Genomic DNA, 21,944 nt, shown 5'->3' on the forward strand with positions numbered 1-21,944 from the left:
ATGTATCAATACATGTGATCCATATTGCCATAATCTATGTAAATTGGTGCAATTCATATTGTTTTTGATGAGATTGACACAATGTATGGAATTTCCTTCAAACTATTCTGGCACCTAAAAGCAATCCATCAACAAAGGGAGTAATATAGATGAAAAAAGATTGGAAAAAATCCTTTTCTTTTTCAACTTTATGGAAAAATCTTCATATTTATTAATGCTGGGTAATGGGTTCATAGGGTTCATTATACTGTTATTTTAGCTTTGGATATGTTTGAATTTTTTCCAAATAAAATAGCTCTAGAAATACACATAATTCTAAGGTTATCAGAGGTATAAATCTGAATTTAGTCTTCAACTCTGGCCTCTACATGAATCCCCTGGAGAAGGTTCTTTGATTTTTATTGAAATTCCAGATATCCCAACAACAGTTCTTACTATTGATAGCCCCGGACAACAGCATGCCAAATATGTGCATATTCTCCAGGATTTGGGGAAGCATTTTAATATTTGACTTCATTGGAATATTGGTAATATGTAAATTGACTATCCCTATTCCTAAAACTCTTGTCATGATATCTGAGGTTGTCCACTTTTGAAAGAAACGGTGTTCATTAAATATTGTTAGTGTGAAAATCAATTGGTATCACAATTCTAGCATCATTTGCATCCCTTAAGAATTTGAAGCTCAGTTGTTTATACGCTCTGGATTTCATGCCAGAAAATAATCTGGCATTTTAGCCTTTCTGAACTGACTTAGTCAACATAATGGTGCTATTTCTCATTCCAGGTTTAAGTTTATCTATTCATGGGGCTGAAAAGCGTTTGCAAATCCATCAACGGCGAAGTGTGGCAAGCCACCCAAGGTCACGTCGCCTGCCCGTGGTCAGGCATTCCTCACTCCCACCAAGTAGAAGGTCAATAAAAATGGAGGCAAGCTCTTCTGGAATCACTAATGGGAAAACCAAAGCCTTCCACCCAGGTAAGGCATGGGGAAAGTGCAGCAGGGACCCATGTTAGTAGCAATCAAAAACAGCCTGTGTTATATTTTCATTATTGAATTATGCCATAATTCCAGTTAAGTTTGCTTTTTAAAAGAATCTTGTGTCTGTCCCTTTCTTCACTTCAATCACTGGTAAATGTCACAAGACAAGTAAGAGTACAGAGAGAGCTTGATGTGTCAGAAAGGTGAAGGCTACGTTCTGCCGACAGTGGTAGAATCTAAATGAAGATCTAAGTGAATTAACTTCTTAGTTCAAAAATGCGTATTGTATACTAAAACAAAAGAGGATTTGGCCATTTTCTTCATAATTTATTCTAGAATAGGCCAGGGAGAAGGTCACCCTGAGAATGCCCATGTTGAAGCCCAAGATATCTGGTTTGACTTGCCTATAACCTCCTAAGAGTAAGGCAGAAGATTGGGATTATATTATGTTTCAAGGCTCTTGGAAGCATTTTAACAAGTAAAAAATGTTAAAATGAGTCAATATCAAAGCAAGTAGTTTTTTATAAAAAAGGTTTTATTTGCTTGTTTGAATGAGAAACTCATTTAGGTATTCATTCATTCATTCAACCAATTTATTGAATGCCTGCTATATGCCAGGCATTGTCTTGGATGCTGAGGAAACATCACTGAACAAGGCAACTTTACTGTCCATCTGATTCTTCTGTGTAATGTCTGGGCAGGTGGCCACCCAGCCCCAACTAAAGCTAAGCCTCCATCTCTAGCCATGTCATGCCATTCATATTCTCTCTCTCTCTCTCTCTCTCTCTCTCTCTCTCTCTCTCTCTCTCTCTCTCTCTAAATGTATCTCTCTTTACTCCCATCCTTTCCATCTTTCCTACATTTTTAGGAGATGAAGGTCCTCCCAATGATCTTGAATAAGCCTTCACCTGTGCCCTTGGCCACCCCTCCTCTCTTGAGCCTTGCTCAGGAGAATGTGTCCTCTCATTCTCTCTTTTTCTTCCTCCCTTACTGCTGGTTCTTTCTCCTTGGGTTATTACATAGGCTTAAGCTCTCCTATTCCTATCATATTCATTTGCCACTTTCTCTTTCATTTACCATCTCTCTTGAAGTTTCCCTTCTCCTTTCTAAGCCAAACATCTTCTAGGCCAAAGAATAATCTACACCATTTCCTCTTCTCTCTCCCTCCAAGCCACTCTTCAACCTACCACTACCTGGTTTCTAGCTCCTCCACATCTTCTCTTGAGGCCCTTAGTGACCTCTTATAGGCCCAGTATGCCAAGTGACAGACTCTTCTGATGCACCAGACCAGAAATGACCACCACTCCTTCCCAAAACCATGTTCCCTGGCTCCCACAACAGTCTTCTTTCTTGGTTTTTCTGTTAGTTCTTTGGCATACAACTTTCCCGGTTTTCCCATTTCCATCATCTCTCTCTTTTTCTTGCATCCCATCCCAGTAGGTCCTTTACACTAAATCTAGAATAGTTCATCTCAACCCTGACTATGTCATTCACCTTGCTTGTCCTGCTGTCTGTAGGGTAAAGTTTAAACCTCTTAGCATGCTGAAAAAAAGTGCCCTTCGTGATTTAGCCTCTACGGCTTCTCATCCTTCATTTTTGCCTACCTCTGCCTTAAACTTTATATGCTGGTGTATCAGTCAGGATTCATCCAGAAAATCAGAACCAGTGAAAGATACATACTAGAGATTTATTACAAGGAATTTTCTTTCATGATTGTGAGTTCTGTCAAGGTAAGTCTGAAATCCATAGAGCAGGCTGTCAGGAAGGGCAGACTGGAACTTTTGGGTGCAGATGAAGCTGCTGTCCACAAGTGGAATTTCTTCTTTTTCAGGGAGGCCTCAGCTCTGCTTTCAAGGCCTTTCAGGTGATTGGATCAGTTCTGTTCAGATTCCCTAGGATAATCTTCCTAAGTTAATTTCAACTGATTTCAGATTTCTATCACAGCACAGCAATACCTAGTGTTCATTGAGTAATTGGGGACTGTAGTCTAGACAAGTTGGCACATCAGCTAGACCATTAATCAGATTAATCAGACATCTAATCAGACTGACTTGCATTCAGCTCTTCAAACACCTGGTACAATTTCATGTCTCCCAACATTTGCTCATGCTGCTCTCTCTAGGATGCCTTGGTTTTGTCACATTATATTTTAACATTTTTTAAATTACCTGTCTCTCCACCATAAGGTTTTCAAGGATGAGAAGTCTGGATTATATATATTGTATCTCCAATAAATATGAGTAGGGTAGGACTGAACCATCATTAACTGTTTTTCAGATTATTACAATAGTTATTTTTATAAACAAATTTTCCAGCTTTATTGTGTTATCACTGACAAATTATAGTAGTTTTCTAAATTGTTCTACCTGCCTTTCTTTCAACAAATATTTGTTGAAGGCCTATCCTTCAAGTACTTGTGATACATCAATGAAATAAACAAAGGTCCCTGACCTCAGAGAATCGGATAGGTAAGTTATATTGTGTTTAGGAAGATAATAAGCATTATGGGTAAAAGGAAAAGTAGGGGAGTCAGGTAGTAGGATTGCTTATTGAAATTTTAGATAAGGTGGTCAGGGTAGGCCACTTCGTGGAGGAGATGTGCAATCAGAGACTAGAAGGAGCACCCTGGCTAGGTGGTTCAGTTGTTGGAGTGTCCTCCCATACACCAAAAGGTTATGGGTTTGATTCCTGGTCAGGGTACATACTTAGGTTGTGGGTTCAATCCCCAGTCGGGGCACAGAGAGAAGGCAACTAATTGATGTTTCTTCCTTATATCAATGTTTCTCTCACTCCCTTTCTCTCTAAAAACCAATAAAAAACATATCTTCAGGTGAGGATTAAAAAAAAAAAAGACTAGAAGGAGCTCAGAGAGCCATGTAAATGAGCAAGTTCATTACAGCAGAGAGCTAGTCAGTGGATAGAGCCTAGGATAGCGATGAATCTAGAAGTTTGAAGATCAGCACAGAGGGCCTGAGCCTAAAGTGAGGGGAAAACATCAGCCTAGAGAGGCCAGTGGGAACAGATTGGGCAGGGCCTTAGAGTCCACGGTAAGGACTTTGAATCCTGTGTGAAATCAGAGCACTTTCAGAGTTTGGAGAAAAAGAATCCTATGATCTGTCTTATATTTTACAAGGATCACTTTGGCTACTGTTTGAGTATATAGATAGAGAGGGTGAAAGGAGAAAGGTCACATAGGAGGCCACCATAATAATCTAGTCAAGAGATGATGGTAGCTCTCATCATTAGGGGTAGGAGTAGGGTGGTGGTGAGGATTTGGATTTTGGAAGTATTTTAAAGATGGGCTAACAGGATTTCCCAATGGACTGAATGTTGGGTAAGAGAGAAAGGAGTTCTAAGGATGACTCCAAGGTTTTTTATCTGAATATATTTGATTGATATCCAATGGAGAAGCTGTAGGAGAAACAGATTTGGTGGATTTTAAGTCAGAAGTAGGGCCAAGATCAGAAGTCTGATTGTGAACCTGATAATATTAAAAACTGGCAAGATCATGTAAGTGGTGGGATAAACATGTCTGGAGTTTGAGTGATTAGTCTTGGTGGGAGATCAAAAATTGACTGTTGTTGACATATAAATGGTCTTTGAAGCACTGAGATGAAAAGAGAAGACAAAAGAAAGAAGTAAAGATGGGGCAGTGTGGGGGGGGATTAAGAGCTGAAATCTGGGGCACTCCAATAGTAAAGGTAAAAGAGAACATGAATTAGCAGCAAAGAAGACCAAGATAGAATGCCCAGCAAGGATGGAAAGAAGCCAGAAATTATGTGTCTTGAAAGATAAGTAACGAAAGTTTATCAAGAAGAGAGGAGTGGTGATTATCTAGGTTAAATATTGCTGAAAGTCAAGTAAGTCCAACGCTAAGAATTGGCCATTGATTTTAGTAAAGTGAAGATCAATTGTGATTTTAATAAGAGAAGTTTTCGTGAAGTGGTGGGTATGAAATACTGATTAATGCAGATTTAAAGGAGTATGGGAGGGTATACATTGAATACCCTAAATACAGACAACTTTTTTGAGCAGTTTGCTGTGACAGATAGTGAAAAAATAGGGAAGAAGCTGGAGGAGAAATAAGGTCAAGGGAGAGTTTCTTTTCAAAATAGCAACTGTTTAGTAGATAATTCATGATGTTGGAAAGAGGGGAGAATTCATGATGTGAGCATTGGTGAGAGAGATGAGAGTAGCGCACAATACAATCATGAATAGTTTATTTGTGATAACAGATGGGAAGGGACAATATGTGTATGTTGGCAGTGTGATGAGGATCTAAGAAGTTCTTTTCCCACTGTCAGTTTTATTTGTAATGTGGAAAGCAAGGTCATGGCTGAGAATGAGAATGGAGCCAAGGAGAGAGAGGCAGAGAAAGAGGGAGAGGTGGAGGGGAATCTGTATGTTATGATGATATGATGGTATGATAAACAAGAAATATGATTGCCAGTCACGTTCAAGGGCTGTTGTAGATTTATGGTTATGATTAAAGTAGGAGGAGTCACCATAGTTGTGTTTTGCTTTGATCTTGTTTAGCCACATGAGTGAAGACATAGAATAGATGGGGGGTTAGATTTAGTCAGGGCTGCATTTTGCCAAAGAATTAGGAAAAGAGTGATTGGGATTCAGAGGTGCATGAGAGGCAATGATTATAATAATTGATTATGTGATGTAAGCTTTGTAAAGAGTTAAGTCAAGACATCAAGGGGGTGAGGAACAGTGGAAAGCTGATAGAATCAATTGATTGGAGGTCTGAGAGGTTTGAAAGGGTGTTGAGGTCGGGTAATGGGAAGAAGAGCTGGAAAGATAAGAGGACGTGATAAGAGAGGGCATGCATGGCACTGATGTTATGGAGGAGGGTGCTATTATTAGCAATAAGCAAGTCTAGACTAGGATATGAAATGAGTGACTATAATAAGGCAAGATCATTGGAGTAAAGAATTCTCAGGACTGAGAGGCCAGGGTTTAGAAAGCATTGTCTACATAGATATTGAAATTTTCAATAATTGAATAGTTTTGGGGAGAGTGATAATAAGCCAGGAGTTAACCTCATCAAGAAATGTGGAAGCATGACCTGGGAGGCAGCAGATGAATGTAGTCATGAGGAATAGAAGGTGATAAAATATAACAACCTGAGATTTAAAGCTGGGTGTGTTTAGGGAAGAAGGAAGAACAATGGTCTGAAGTGGCATTAAGACTCAAGGAAATCTAAGTTCTCATCATAAGAAAAAGAAATTGTAACTCTGTATGGTGAAAGATGCTAACTAGATTTATTGTGGTGATTATTTCTCAGTATACACAATTATCAAATTATTATGTACAACTGAAGCTAATAATATGTCTATTATACCTCAATACTAAAAGAGACTCAAAGAAGATATCTTCTCCAGATCCATTGGTGTCAGGGCTCTAGCAGAAAATCCCACAGGGAAGCAGTGACCTCTGGGAACAACAGGCTTTAGTTGGAAAAGATGAAGGGAACAATCTGAGAAAAGACAGATGATGAGAAGTTAATTCTGGGGGGCCCAATAAAAGGCGTTTGGATGTTGGAGAGTTGCCTTTGATGGCTCTCTTTAGTTATTTTTTCAGGCCACCCCAAAGTTCTCTAATGATGATGATCAACATTATCCCTCCTCTGCTTAAAAAATATGGCTGTCCAGAAGTAAGTGCAACCTTGTGGTCCCTCTCCACTGTAACCTCCCTCTTTTTTCCCTGGTTATGTCATTTTATACTCCATGACCTGCTGATTCTACTTGAACCATCATCAGCTCTTCACTATTGCTCAAGTAGGCTTTTAATAGTACTTTCCATTTCTCTGTCATTGCTCAAGCTCCTCCCTGTTTTTTGGAGGAGCCCTTCCCCCAATTGATCTCTACTTCTCATTTCTCAAAATATAACCCAAATTCCAGTTTCTCCCAAAAGCCTTTCTAAAGCTCACTGATCAGAATTGATCTTTATAGAACTTGGAAGCCTTATTGGGTCCACCTGGTTTTAGATTTCATAGTTCTCCTGGAAGGCAGGAACTGTATTTATCTTTGTATTCCCCATCCTTGCTAAGCCCATGAGATACTCAGAGTAGGTTCCACTACTAAATGATTATTTACTGTTTGTCAAATCTATTCCACCCACTGGATACAGGTTTGCATTCTGAGATTATATAGAGTAAATCTAAGTCTTCTTTCAAATGATGATCCTTGAGTTGTTAAAAAACTCATCTTGAGCTGCTTGTCAACTGAAACATTTCCTAGTTTCTTCAGTGCTTCCTTCAGTGACATGTTTTTCAGATAACCTCCTGCCCACTCTGCTCTTAGAAACAGTCTTATTTCATGGCTGCCTCTTTGAAAACACAGTGCCCAGAATAACACCAGTGGTTATCAACCTTCTAGCCCTTTAAATACAGTTCCTCATGTTGTGACCCAACCATAAAATTATTTTCGTTGCTACTTCATAACTGTAATGTTGCTACTATTATGAATCGTAATATAAATATCTGATATGCAGGGTGGTCTTAGGCAACCCCTGTGAAAGGGTCGTTCGACCGCCAAAGGGGTCACAACCCACAGGTTGAGAACCGCTGGCATAGACTATTCTGCTGGTGTCTGACCCAGGCAGAGTACAGTCGGCCTTTAATTGACATCCTATACCGATATTAATGTAATACAATTTAAATAAATATTATTAAGATATTTCCTAACAGTGTACCATCAGCATGGGATAATTTAGACTTTCTCTGGTCACTGCTCTCACCTTAAAAACACATCACTACATTTATCTATGCATAATTTTATAATAACTTGTTAAACTATTGGTTATTGGTTGAAAATATAAAGCCAATAGTTGAGCATAGAATTATAATTAAGAAAAATTATATCGTACAAATATACAAAAACACACATTTAGGAACAAGAAGTCATCATGGAACAACAGATACAACATACAACACTCCTGAATAGTGTATATGGATAGTTGCTTTTTTCCCCCTACACTGGGAAACATTCCAAAGCTTTAGAATGTAGATGTATACCTTTTATTTGTACTTGCCATTCACTCTAGCTTCTAATATGTATTTTTATTTTTCCTCATTTTCTTTTTTTTCAATATAGTTTTATTGGTTTCAGAGAGGAAGGGAGAGGGAGAGAGAGATGGAAATACCAATGATGACAGAGAATCATTGATCGGCTACCTCCTGCATGCCCCCTGATGGGGATCGAGCCCTCAACTTGGGCTTGTGCCCTTGACAGGAGTTGACCCTGGATCCTTCAGTCTACAGGCTGGCACTCTGTCTACTGAGCCAAACCGGCCAGGGCTTTTTCCTCATTTTCGATGTACCCTGACCTAATGTTTTATATCTATCTTGTGGCCTGTTAGATTGGGCATGCTCCCTTTTTGTGAATTTGTTCTTTTATTCTAATTCAATTCTAGGGGCAGAATATTTTGGCTGAAATAAAAAAGAAGTTGGAAAAATTTTGTGACATACACAGAGCTCTGGACATTACGCTTGTAGATAGTGTTGTCCTTCGAAGACATTGAACTGGAAGTGTCCCATTACATTTCCACCCCTTCCTCCTCCAGCTTGTCTGCCTTCCCCACCCAAACAACTGGGCAATTTCACATCTACAGCATGACTGGCAGCACTGGAGAAGGAAGAAAACATTTAGATATAGTTACAGGAGCAAGTCTCAGAGAGCAGCAATGAAAGCTTCCAGAATCACAGGTATAAGATAAGGATAGCACTGACATTTGCTGGGAGTTACAGTGATAGTTTCATCTCAGCAATTCCTTTTTCCCCTCAGTCACTCACTGCTGGTTTTTCTTTGTTATAGTTGCCAGGAAGAGCCTTGCTTTTTTTTTTACTTTAAAACCAGAATTTCAGTGGTAAGTTGGATTTAATGGGATGAGACTAAATTTCTCAAGTCTTTACAGTGGTAATACATTTAAGGATTAAAACCCTGTGTTTATATATCTACATATGATAGCATAATTTTTAATCCCTAAATCCTAGATCTTAGAGCATGTGATGTTGTCAAACAAGACCTATTTGGCTTAGTTTATTGCATCATTTTGGGGGGAGTGGATCTTTGTAAACATAATAACGAGGATAGAAATAGACCTTCCATAACTTTATTTATACATATTTGTAAAAAGACACAGCACTCAAGGTGCTTTTGGTTCCTTAAAGCCTCTCTCTTTCTGTACTCAATGGAAAAGTTCTCCATCAACCAAAAAGAAAAAGAAAAAAGAAAACCAAAACCACACACACACGCACACACACACACACACCCACACACCACAAAAATCAATCTGTATTGCATTTAACAAATAACGTATTGAACTTAAAGGAGCATTTGGGAAGGCTTTTGCAATATTTTGGTGGCATTTTATCTGGTCACCTGAATATTTACTGATGGTGCTTCCTCTTGTGAAGTTAACGACCTACTTTTTGTTTTTCACGGTCAGGTTGTGTGTATAATGGGAAATCTAATCCTTTATTTAATGTCAGGGTTTCATTGCACTGACTTAAAAGTCTTAGTTTTTATAGAGACAGACTCATAGAAAGAGAGCAGGCAGACAGCTCTGGTTGGGGTAGGGAATGTTGGGGAAGTGGGGGGATTGAGCAAAAAAGAAAAAAGAGAGAACTCATGGGCATGGACAACAGTGTGTCGATTGCAGGAGTAGGGGGAAGTAGAGGTGGAAGAGGGCATAGAGGGGACAAATGGTGATGGGAAAAATAAAATGAAATAAAAATAAAGTCTTAGTTGTTTTCTTATATATATATTTTATTGATTTTTTACAGATAGGAAGGGAGAGGGATAGAGAGAAACATCAATGAGAGAGAAACATCGATCAGCTGCCTCTTGCACACCCCCTACTGGGGATGCCTGCAACCAAGGTACATGCCCTTGACCGGAATCGAACCTGGGACCCTTGAATCTGCAGTCCAACGTTCTATCCACTGAGCCAAACCAGTCAGGGCTAAAGTCTTAGTTTTTTAAACTGGTACCTAAAACACTTTATGCTGTTATTTCTATTTATGTCAACATTGTAGAATACCTTTGTGCCTCATTCTCATGGAGTATGACCTTGGATGTTATATAAACACTGGAAATTCACTCACTTAAGTACCCACCCTCACCTCCCAAACAAACAGTTCAGATAGGATCTTAATTCCTTTTGTTTATTTTTTCCTTTTAATTGAATTTATTGGGGTGACACTTGTTAACAAAATTACACAGGTTTCAGGTGCACAATTCCGTAACACATCATCTGTCCACTGTATTGTATGTTCACCACCCCAAGTCAAGTCTCCTTCCATCACCATTTATCTCCCCATACCCCAATTCCCCTCCTCCCAGCTGCCAGCCTGTTCTCTATGAGTCTGTCTCTATTTGCTTTTGTCTTTTATTTTTCCTTTTTGTTTTTAAAGGATGTTTTAGACTTGCCCCTTCTAAAGGAAAACCTGAAACAGAGCAAGGGATGCTCCCAAGTACCATCGTGAAGTTTTTCTTTCAAAGTGTGAATTTTTTACACTGGCTTCTGTTTTATTTTTTTAAATCATGGAAACATGTGGCTTGGTAATTTAGTGTTGTTGTGGTTTGGGTTTTTTTTTTATCAAGGTGATAAATTTCACTGTTTACAGTTCAGTGACACTCAGCAGAGAGAAGATCTGGCCTTTAAAACATTACAGATGATGTACCACGTTATCGTACGTTTGTGCTCTCTTTCTTTCTCTTTTCCTAGTTAGAGCAAGAGAAGTATGACTTGTATCCTCACTGAATCCATGGGGGACTGGGCTCACAGTGGGGATCGGGCTTAAAACCTGACTGGCTGGGCAGAGCTGTGTTTGTAACATGGCCTTGTCTGTGCATACTTTGCTATGAGTGAGTTCCTTGAAGGACTAAGAAAAGCATACTTTTCTTCTTTTGAGCATGTTTGCTTTTGCTCCAAATCCGCTAGTTCTGCCACATACACTCCTTCGCCAATCCCAGAGACTCGTCTTGGAAACGAGCTGGTTCCAAGTCTTTGCTGTGAATAAAGCACCCCGCCCCCCATTTTTGTGCATGTTCTTACTTAAAGCTCTACAGCTTCTTTATCTGGTTTCAGAAAAGGAGAAAAGAACTAGGGGGCTAAGCCCCTTCCAAACCTACTCCGAGTGCCCGAGAATTTTTTTCCTTTTCAGATAAATGTGATGTAGATGATTCTGTTGGGGTGGGGGGGGGGATGGGGTGTGCAGAGACAGGTTTTTTTTTTTATCATCAAGTGATTTCTTTCAAGGACCTTTAAGGGGATTCAGGTGAAGGAGCCCCCATCTATATGGAGAGCTGGCTGCTCCTTTAAGTAGCCCAGACCACAGTCATACAGTAGTGATCATGCCGGATTATTTAAGCCAGGGTTGCCTGCCTCATATCCACCATGCTGTTTGCAATGCTCTTGCTTTCAGTCAATACATACTGAGTGTAACTTTAGGGTTTCTACTCTTAAGAGATTGCCCCCTATTCTGCTTTAGTTTCTAGCTTTGCTTTTTCTTTTTCAAAGTATGTAGCTTACTCTTTTGTACAATGAAAATTTTATTCTGACTTGAATGTAATGATATTGAAATCAGTGACGCTAGAATTTGCACTTTTTTGCATATGTCAACCCTTTTCAGGGAGTAAAAAGCCCTACTGTGTTTTTAAAGAAGGTCAAGTATATGCCCAGTACTGAAGTAGAGATACACACTGTATGTTTTCATATGTGGCACTTTTATGTATTTTGTTGGGTTCTAAATTGTACTGTTCAATACTATGTTTGAAGCTAGGATGTCATTTTTATAACCATCTTGGTGTTTTAGCACCATTATTATTACTTTTGATATACAGAATGAACTGTGTGCATTTATAGAGCAATAAGAGGATATATTTAATGTACTTTGTTTTTAAATGAATATGAACTAAAAGCATGAATCAATAAAAGTCATTAAAATGAAAAATACATATTTAAAACTCATTATTCTGCAAGGTAGATAGGACTTCTTTAGTTTCATTCTTTTACTTGTAGTGTACTTAGACTAATGCATCATAGCTCTGTTGAGAGATTATACAAGAGCTCTCAACTGAGTTTCTAATTTGTAGTGAGTCATAGATCTTAGAGGCAGCATGGACATTTTAGCCATATTGAGGCCTATTAAGTCATCCATCTACTTTTTACAAAGTTAATAATCCCAATTCCCAAAGTGCTTTCTGAAAACCTATTGTTAAATATGAAAAGACAGAGCAAGGCAATCTTGTAGATCTCTGTGCCATCAGCCCTAGATTATTTTAGTTCATTTCCTTTAGAGTCTACAACCTTTTCTGAGTGCCTACTATGTGCTAACTATGTATTTGGAAAATACTTCCTAAGGGCTGATACAGTGTAGAACTTTATCATGTCCTTAGGGAGCTCTCAGTTGTGTCCAAATTGGTGATCAGTCAGTGTTCTTTGGTGATAAATAACTGAAGTCAATTATTTAAACCAAGCAAATAAGGAATTTAAAGCTGAATGATATGGAAAGAAAGCCTAGAGAACCAGCTTTGCAAAAGGAACAGAAACCAAGAAAAGAACTATTTAACTATCTGGAAAAAAATGAACTACAATTTTTAAAATATTTTTTTATTGATTTCAGAAAAGAAGGGAGAGGGATAGAGAGATAGAAAAATCAATGATGAGAAGCATCAATCCACTGCCTCCTGCATGCCCCTCACTGGGGATGGAGTCTGCAACCCGGGCATATGCCCTGACTGGGAATTGAACCATGACCCTCCTGGTTCATAGGTCAACACTCAACTACTCAACACTGAACTACTATTTTTCAAATTTTGCACTATTTGGCTCAAGTTTTGAAGACCTGAGACAGAGGTTCTACTGGCCATACTCCTTTTCCTTGGTTGGGTAGAGGCTGATGAGAGAAATGATGGGGCAGGAGACCTCTCCTTCAGCTTTTATAATACGAGATAGGACCCTTTGGTTTCTCCTTCCACCCAGGCTGCAGTAAGGGAAAGGCACCTTCCCCAAAAGGAAAGAGATGTAATGTTAGAAAAAGGAAATAGACATGAATGCCCACTGCAGGATCTGAACTTAACCTGCTAGAATAGAAGCTAAACTGTACTAATGGCTGGAAGAAATATAAATAAAGATATGGGAACATTCCTATTGTGGAAAATTTAAGAAAGATTAAACAGGATGCAAAATTGGACTTTGAAGGTCAACCAGGATTTCGACAGTCGGATGGGGAGATGGCCATCTTGATAGAGCAAAGAGCATAATAAGAGAGACAGTGAATTGTGCTGGTTATGAATGCAAGCTTTGTGCTTAGATATTATAAACAGATATGTTACCTAATAGCTATACAGACTTGACCAAATGACCCAATTGCTCTGAATCTGATTCCTCTTCAGCAAAATGAGGGTATTAATACCTGCTTATGGTGTTAGAGTTGCCAGATAAAATACAGAACTCATGGTTAAATGTCAATAAACTACAATTACTTTTTGGTGACTGTACCAAATATTGCCTGGGGCACACGTATAAGAAAAAAAATTTAGTTGTTTATTTGAAATTGAAATTGAAAATGGGAACCCTCTATTTTTATGTTTAATATCTGGCAACCCTGTACAGCATTGTTATGACAAATTCATTCATGTAAAGTGCCCAATATGATCCTTGTCACATAGTAGGTGCTCAGTAATAAGTGGTAGTGATCATTTTTGTTGTCACCATCATCACAGGCAACATTCTGAAGCTTTGTGTGCCTGAGCATACAAATCTTCCTAATCATTTCTTTTTCGGTCACTGCACCATAGACCATTTCCCAGTTAACTTGTGCTGAGACCAGTAAGAGGAGTTCTCATTTTGTACACGGACACAGGTCCGTTCACCTTCTTCTTGTATTTGTATGGCTTCTCTTTCCTTCTGATTGTGTCAGATGTTTCTCTTGTGTATTGATTTCATTTGACTTTATCTTTTAGCCACTCATAATTAATGAATATTATTTTCTATTCCCATCCATAGACCAGTACTGAGAGTATTAAGAGCATCGGAGTTGGGACTATATTTTAAGGGTCAAGAACAGAGTAAACTGAAGCATTGATTGTAGTTTTTGAATTGGAAACTGTAACACTTAATGGGTATGGATCAAATTATCCCACTTTAATGATTATGCCATATAAAATAGAATTAGAAACCTTCTGAAATCTAAAATAGTTCTTCTCTTGCTTTTCCTTTATCTGTGAAGCTCATCATATAATCCTAGAGAAAGGTCATTAGTCACAGAATATGTCCTTTATTCTCTTGTAGAATTTGTAAAATTATTTTAAAAAATCTTTATTATTGAAAGTATTACATATTCCCCTCCCCCCATTAACCTCTTCTAGCCCCCCTCCCACCCCCGCTCCAGGCCTTCACCACCCTATTGTCTGTGTCCATGGGTTATGGTTGATCTCTCCCCACCCAACCTCCCACCCAATGTAAAATGATGTTTTGTTGATATGTTTGATTATTTTCCCAAGTAATTTTAACCTTCTTTTAGCCCTTTCCCCATTTATGCATGGTTATTTTTCTCTTATGTAGTTGTGGCATTTACATGCTGGGACAAGATGATATCATAGGACAGAAACTTTAAGATATTGCTGTTTCTAGTGAGCTAGCATATCTGTAGTACTGTCTGTATACAGAAATAATTAAACATCTGATAATAATAAAATTACAGCTATAATTTGTTAAGCACTTTCCCATAGTTCCAATCTCAAACTCTGTTAAGCTATTTGCATTCATTATCTCACTTAATTCTTATACTATCCTCATGCTGTTTTCATTTTTTTATGGTTGGGGAAACTAAGGCACAGAGAAGTTAGATAACTTGACCAAGGACATACAGTCAATAATTGGCGGAGGCAAGATTTCAATTTTGGTGGTTTGATTCTCTCATTCATTGTGCTGTTACCTTCTTGAAACAATTTGATAGCAATTTTTCTAGCAAGTTAGTAAAACAAAGCCTTGGAAATTTAAATTAGCAGAAGACCATACTAAAGAAGAAACCATTAGGGTTCCATTGAAAAGATACATTAGTCACTCAAATGGGTTACTGTTCTTTTCAATATAAGTGATGCTCCACTTCACAGCTTGTTTTTTGTTCTGCTCCGCAGTAGACCTTTGTTTTTTCATGCTCCCTTTTTCTAGTTCAAAACAAAACTCATTCTACTTCCCTGAGTTTCAAAGATTATTTTCTGACCCTCATGTCAAGGCCTGGGCTCAAATTAGAGAATGGACTGAACTCAGCCAGTGCCTTTTGTGTGCTGTCTCACCCCATACACAGCAGTGCCATATTTTAGCCCAACTGCAGAAAATAAATCCTTTGCATGGGGTGAAAAAACAAAACAAAACAAAAACTCAATGGCTAGGAAAAAGATAATAAATCCTCTTTAAAGATAGCATCAAAAATGGCAATCCCACTTTGTTTATAAATCAGCAATTATAGTAGAAATAAATCCTCCGTCCAGTGCTTTTACATCCAAACCACAACTTGACCTTGAAGATGCTATCACAGCCCTAGCCAGTTTGGCTTCAGTGGATAGAGTGTTGTCCTGTGGACCGAAGGGTCCCAGGTTCGATTCTAGTCAAGGGCATGTACCTTGGTTGTAGACTCCTCTCCAGCCCGGGCCCTGGTTGGGGCTCATGACGGAGGCAACCAATCACTGTGTTTCTCTCACATTGGTATTTCTCTCTGACTTTCTCTCTCTCTTTCACTCTCTCTAAAAATCAATGGAAAAATATCCTTGGGTGAGGTTTTAAAAAAAAAATTTTTTTTAAAATATATTTTTAAAAAGATGCTATCACAATGTAAAATTTCTACTATTAAACAGAATTCCATGTGCTAAAAAAGAACAAATAAACAAACCAGAAGTACCAGAGCCTATGGGGATGTACAAGAGTGAGAGATGAGGAGCAATTAAGGAAAGATTTAAAAAATGAAAGACAGCCAACAGACAAGTCTTTCTTGGCCGACTTGCCCCTGATTCTGCCAAGATTTGAGTCAAAATTCAACTCATTCTTTAGGGGGAAATAATTAAGGAAAAAGTAAATGTATAATCAGTCTTGACAACAATAATCTTGGTGTCACCACCTTACATTAGATGCTGCTCCATGGTTTCTGAAAGGCTCCCACAAATATTTCTCCTACATCTCTTTTGGTCTTCACAGTTGTGGGTGAGGTGGGATTACCTGTATTTTTTCTGTGACTCAGGAAATGCAATTGCTTGCCACAAAGTACAAAATTAGTTATTGATAGACCCAAACTAAGACTTATGTCTTTAATTTCTTATGGGTGTTTGTTTTTTTGTTATTTGTATGTTGTTTTACCTTTCACTGTGACAGTTTTCTTTTTCTTGAAGATGGGAATTAGTTGAGTTTGGTGTTTTCACCTCACATTATCTGGAAACAGGCATTGTGTTGAGAACTGTGGTTGATGCTTCTTGATGGAGCCAAAGGAATCGGGCTGCCCTTCTTGAAGATCCTAGATCCTATAATAGATTCTTGAATAGAAGCATGGATGAAATGACATATTTGTTTTCCTATTTGTGGGGTAGATTTTTGGTGTGGTCAGAAGATAAGATCTTCCACATGGCTTTGAAATTATCTCTCTATATAAAAGCCTAATATGCTAAGTGTCCGACTGAGCGGTCGACCGAACCAGTCACTATGATGTGAACTGACCACTAGGGGATAGATGCTCCAACTGGTAGGTTAGCTTGCTGCTGGGGTCCTGCTGATCAGGACTGAGTGAGATGGGGCCAGACACTCCCTGAAGCCCACCCGCGGTCCCTCCCGCGATCCCTCCCTGGCCACTGGCTCCAATCAGCCCCGATCAGGCCTGGGTGAGACGGCCTTGATCAGCCCCGATCACCGGCCAGGCGGAGAGACTCCACCTGTGCACGAATTCATGCACCAGGCCTCTAGTGTTGAATAAAAAATGATAAAAGCTCCTTAAATGGATTTCTGTTTTATTTCTCATTGCATTGAAGGTCAGTGTGATGTATTCACGAACAGTTAGTGCTATGGTGTAGAAATAATACCAATCATCCCTCATTTGAATCACTTCCTCTTTGTGTTTCTTTAGAGATGTGTGATGTGAGGTTAGTAAATAAGGGGGTACTTACGAAAACAAGCTATTTTGGGCCTTGGTGAATGTGGGCATTGGTATCTGTGCTCCTTGCTATCATACGCTGAATAACAAACTTATGTCTAAAAATACATACCAGATTCTTCCCTTCGATATTTGCATTTTCCCTTTCCTGAGGAACATATGCAAATATTTGTACCTATATGATGCATTTAGATAGAATTTTCCCAAGACTCTTTTCACAACCTTTTGAACATACAAAGTGAATGAAGGAAAACTATAGAAAAGGCAATCATGAAGAAAACCAAATGATTAATTTCTGGAAAGAATATTGTGCCTTGGGAAATTTAAAACTGCACCTTCTGCCTGTGCTATATCAAATTATTTAAGAAGCTTGGAGCCCAGTCGGTGTGACTCAGTTGTTGAGCCTCGACCTATGTATGAACCAGGAGGTTGCAATTTGATCCCAGTCAGGGCACATGCCTGGGTTGTGGGCTCCATCCCCAGGGTGGGGCATACAAGAGGCAGCCGATCAATGATTTTCTCTCATCACTGATGTCTCTATCTCTCTCTTCCCCTCTGAAATCAATAAAAATATTTTTTTTAAAAAAAGAAGCTTGGAGAGATTTAAGATTATACAACTATAACTAGTGGCCTAAACCCTGAGCCTAGCCTAAACCCTTGACCATGGCCATCAGTTAGTGGTAACTTCTGTTACTTAACTCCCTAACTGAGAAGCGAGAGGCTGATGTACAAGCTGTCATGAGGCTTGTTGTCCTGTAAGGACATACTTACTCATTTATCCAGCCAAACCTTCCGGATGCCTGGACTTATCATGCAAGTTAAGAGAGTAAATAGCATGATAGTGATGCTAAAAGTTTCATGGTTTCTATTCTGTAACCCCTCCTAATCCTTAGTTACTCTCTTCCCTCCCTCTGTGAGTCCCTGTCATCATAACAACAGACCTCAGCATCCCAGAGATTGGAAGACCCCCACCGAGCTCTGCCCACAGGACACACCGATCCGATCCATCCTGCCATTTGGAGCATTGAAGCTCAGATTCCCAAGCCCCCTTTGAATCTCCCAGTGCAGGAATGCATTATCTTTAGGAGGTGACTATCTTGCCAATCCAGGGGCACATGGAAGCAATTTTGTAGAAGCCCAGCCATTACCGGCACTGGCGGAAGGAGTGGGATTATTATTCCCATTTTCAAGCTGGGAAGCATCTGACCGCTATTAGCCAAATGTGCTTCTCCAGTTAGGACCCAGTCCTGAATCGGGTCCTTAAAACTACTCAGTGTTAATCATCTGAATAAATATCTGAAGCTTTTGTAGTGACTAATGTGGGTGAACCGATATGTTTTTGTTTTATTTTCACTACTCATATAAAACTGAGCTTTATGCTGTAAAAGGAAAAAAAAAAGATCTGTCATATCACTCGATTTATAGTTACACAGCACTAATATAAAAAGAGTGTGTCTTTTACGGTAGCACTTAGGCAGCATGCTCTTTTGCAAGGCCTTTTAGCTCATGGCTCACTAAGTAGATTTTGGAAAGTTGAGAAACAGAGATGGAACATTTTTCCAGAACCAGTGGAATGTCCCAGAAGTAAATCTAGGGTTTTCAATTTCAGATCCTCCGGAAGAACTGAATTCATTTTCTTTCTTCCCTCTTAAAAGATTTATCTTGGACCCTGACTGATGCAGGGACTGTCTGTACCTCCCTCCCTTCTTAAAACCATCCTCTGTCTTAGCCCTGTCATCGAGTTTGCTTATGGGGAATTGAAAACAGACTCCCCGTCTTGAAAATGGTGTCTTTGCAGCCTATTAAGCTCAAAAATATTACATTTGAGGATTTATTTTAGATATTTATATTAAGTTTTGAAATATCACTGCTTCCTAGTCTGTGAAATATGCTGCATTTGAGGATTGATATTAAATATGCCTCTTAGGACAGGAACTACCAATTTTTATTTCAGAAGATAAATGGCATGTAGAGACAGAAGCTCAGATCTAGCATCATTTATTAATTATGCAGAATCACAGAAAATACCGTTTGTCCCCTTAAGCCTATACTGAGTCCCCGGCTTTTGTGTTTCACGGGGAAGGTAAGATTTGCTTTGTCACAATTTCCTTTCTTTCTGCTTGAATAACTATTTCAAGTCCAAATTACAGGGATTTTTGTTGTTGTTGATTTTGTTTTTTGTTTTTACTGATTTTTTTTTATTGTTGTTTAATCTAGGCCAGTGATGGCGAACCTATGACACGTGTGTCAGAGGTGACACGCGAACTCATTTTTTTGGTTGATTTTTCTTTGTTAAATGGGATTTAAGTACATAAAATAAATATCAAAAATATAAGTCTTTGTTTTACTATGGTTGCAAATATCGAAAAATTTCTATATGTGACACAACACCAGAGTTAAGTTAGGGTTTTTCAAAATACTGACACGCCGAGCTCAAAAGGTTCGCCATCACTGATCTAGGCCCTAAACCTGGAATTGACTGTCAGTGTGCCAAAGAGGAATATGTTACATAAATTTTTGTTGTTGTTAACCCTCACTCGAGGATTTCCCCCCTCCATTGAGTTTTAGAGAGAGTGGAAGAGAGGGGCGGGGAGGGAGGGAGGGAGGAAGAGAGAGAGCGAGAAACATCGATGTCAGACACATCGATTGCTTGCCTTCCGCATGTACCCTGACAAGGTCTGGGATCAAGCCTACAACCACGGTATGTGCCCTTGGTCTGGAATTGAACATGCAACCCTTCAGTCCGTGGGCCAATGCTCTAAGCCAGTGGTCGACAAACTGTGGCTCGCGAGCCACATGCGGCTCTTTGGTGCCTTGAGTGTGGCCATGAAGTTTCAATCGCACTGTACGTGAATGCCCGCACGAGGTATTTTGTGGAAGAGCCACACTCAAGGGGCTGCAGTTTGCTGACCACTGCTCTAAGCACTCAGCCAAAATGGCTAGGGCTCACATAAAATTTTAGTGGACCATGATGATTTAACAGTATGAGCCAAATTATTTTTAATAATTTTTAATAGGGTTCTCCCCCACCCCCCCAATGTTAACCTCTCATTTTATAAATGAGAACAATGACACTCTTTAATGGCTCAGGGTCACATAAAAATGGAATTCAAATCCAGGTCAGTGTAGTGTCAAAATCTGTTTTTTATACCACTTTGTGTTAATCCTATGTAATAAAAGACTAATATGCAAATCGACCGAACAGTGGAATGACTGGTTGCTATGACATGCACTGACCACCAAGGGGCAGAAGTTTAATGCAGGAACTGTCCCCTGGTGGTCAGTGGGCTCCCACAGGGGGAGCGCCGCTCAGCCAGAAGCTGGGCTCATGGCTGGCGAGTGCAGCAGTGGTGACGGGAGCCTCTCCTGCCTCTGTGGCAGTACTAAGGACCCCTTGGGTCCTTGGGGGATGTCCGACTGCTGGTGTAGGCCTGCTCCCTGAGTGGTCCTGGACTGCGAGAGGGTGCAGGCCTGGCTGAGGAAACATCCCCCTCCCCCCCGAGTGCGTCAATCTCATGCACCAAGCCTCTAGTTTGAAAATATAGAACTATCTATATTTGAATGAACAAGAAATTTAAATTTACTAAACTGACGCATTATAATATAGCAACTAAGGATAGTGATTTGATGGGTGGGTGTAGAGCAAGGGAGAGTGGCAGTAACATAAGTTATATTGTCTTCTATCATAGCAAAAACCAAAAAGTAATATATAAAATTGATCAAGAAACAATGGGATATACACATGTGTCCAAAGAAGTAATAATGCAAACTCTTAAAAGAGGTTGTACTGGAGGGGCTAGGACTGAGATTGATAAAGAATAAAACAAAAATGTACTCATAATTTCACAACTGAGAGAGAACTTCTGTACCCACTTGGAGTTTTTTTGTGTCTTTTTTTTTCTAGTCACAGAAAAGGTCTTTTTTTTTTTTTTAATATACTTGAGACATATGTATAACTTGTTTCCTTGTATCCACTTTCCTCACTTTTTCATTATATATTAAGTATTTCCATATCATTAAATATTCTTTAAAGACAGACTTTAATGACCTGAATGCCTCCTTTATATTACTTCTTTTATGACTTCCTCTACTCTTAAAATGTCTTCCAGCAAAAAAATTTTTTTAACACTTTATAGAATTTAGTTATTAAAAACTAGAGGCTTGGTGCATGAAAATTTGTGCACTGTGGGGGTGGGGGAGGGTGTCCCTCAGCCTGGCCTGCCCCCTCTCACAGTCTGAGAGCCCTCAGGGGATGTCCTACTGATGGCTTAGGGAGCATGCCTAAGCCACAGTCTGGCCTCCCTCTGCGGGAGGCTACCAGGCCAATCAGGGGAAGGTGCCACCCCCATCACTCCACTGCTGCTGCCACTCCCGGCCACCAGCCCTCCTCGGCCCTCGCAGCTGCTGCGGCTTTGTCCGGAAGGACATCCAGAAGGACGTCCAGAAGACATCCAGTCTCTCCAGTCTAATTAGCATATTACCCTTTTATTAGTATAGATTGTAGTTATTTAGTAGTCATAACTACTACTTGAACTTATGAATTGCTAACTGTGACAGTGAATAAATTAGGCTTCTATTTACTAGTCTATTTAAGAAGTCATTGCTTTTTAGGTTCCATAATGGCTTTTGAAGTACTAGAATGTGGGGCTATTGGTAAATGCAGTTCTCTTGTTTCTAACAGCTTATATTATGACTGCTTGGATAGAGGTGGTATTAAAGACTAGTAAAGAGCATGGATTGGTATTACATCTTTATAGCTCAGTAGCAGTGAGACTTTGTGCAAATTACAGCTTCTTATTACACCTCCTT

The 21,944-nt window shown here is 39.4% G+C and overlaps 1 protein-coding gene across 1 annotated transcript in view; it reads left to right on the plus strand.

The window, feature by feature from the left end:
* The window catches only part of ANO4 (anoctamin 4), a 249,092-nt gene that overhangs the window by 83,854 nt on the left and 143,294 nt on the right, over nucleotides 1–21,944 (plus strand). Inside the window, exon 3 of the mRNA XM_081083106.1 lies at nucleotides 788–979. Within this exon, the coding sequence (XP_080939232.1) occupies nucleotides 925–979 (55 nt within the window). The 5' untranslated portion in view covers nucleotides 788–924. The remainder of the gene's footprint in view (nucleotides 1–787; nucleotides 980–21,944) is intronic.

Source organism: Myotis nattereri, assembly GCF_964212035.1.
Source record: "Myotis nattereri genome assembly, chromosome: 2".
Taxonomy (NCBI): Eukaryota; Metazoa; Chordata; class Mammalia; order Chiroptera; family Vespertilionidae; genus Myotis; species Myotis nattereri.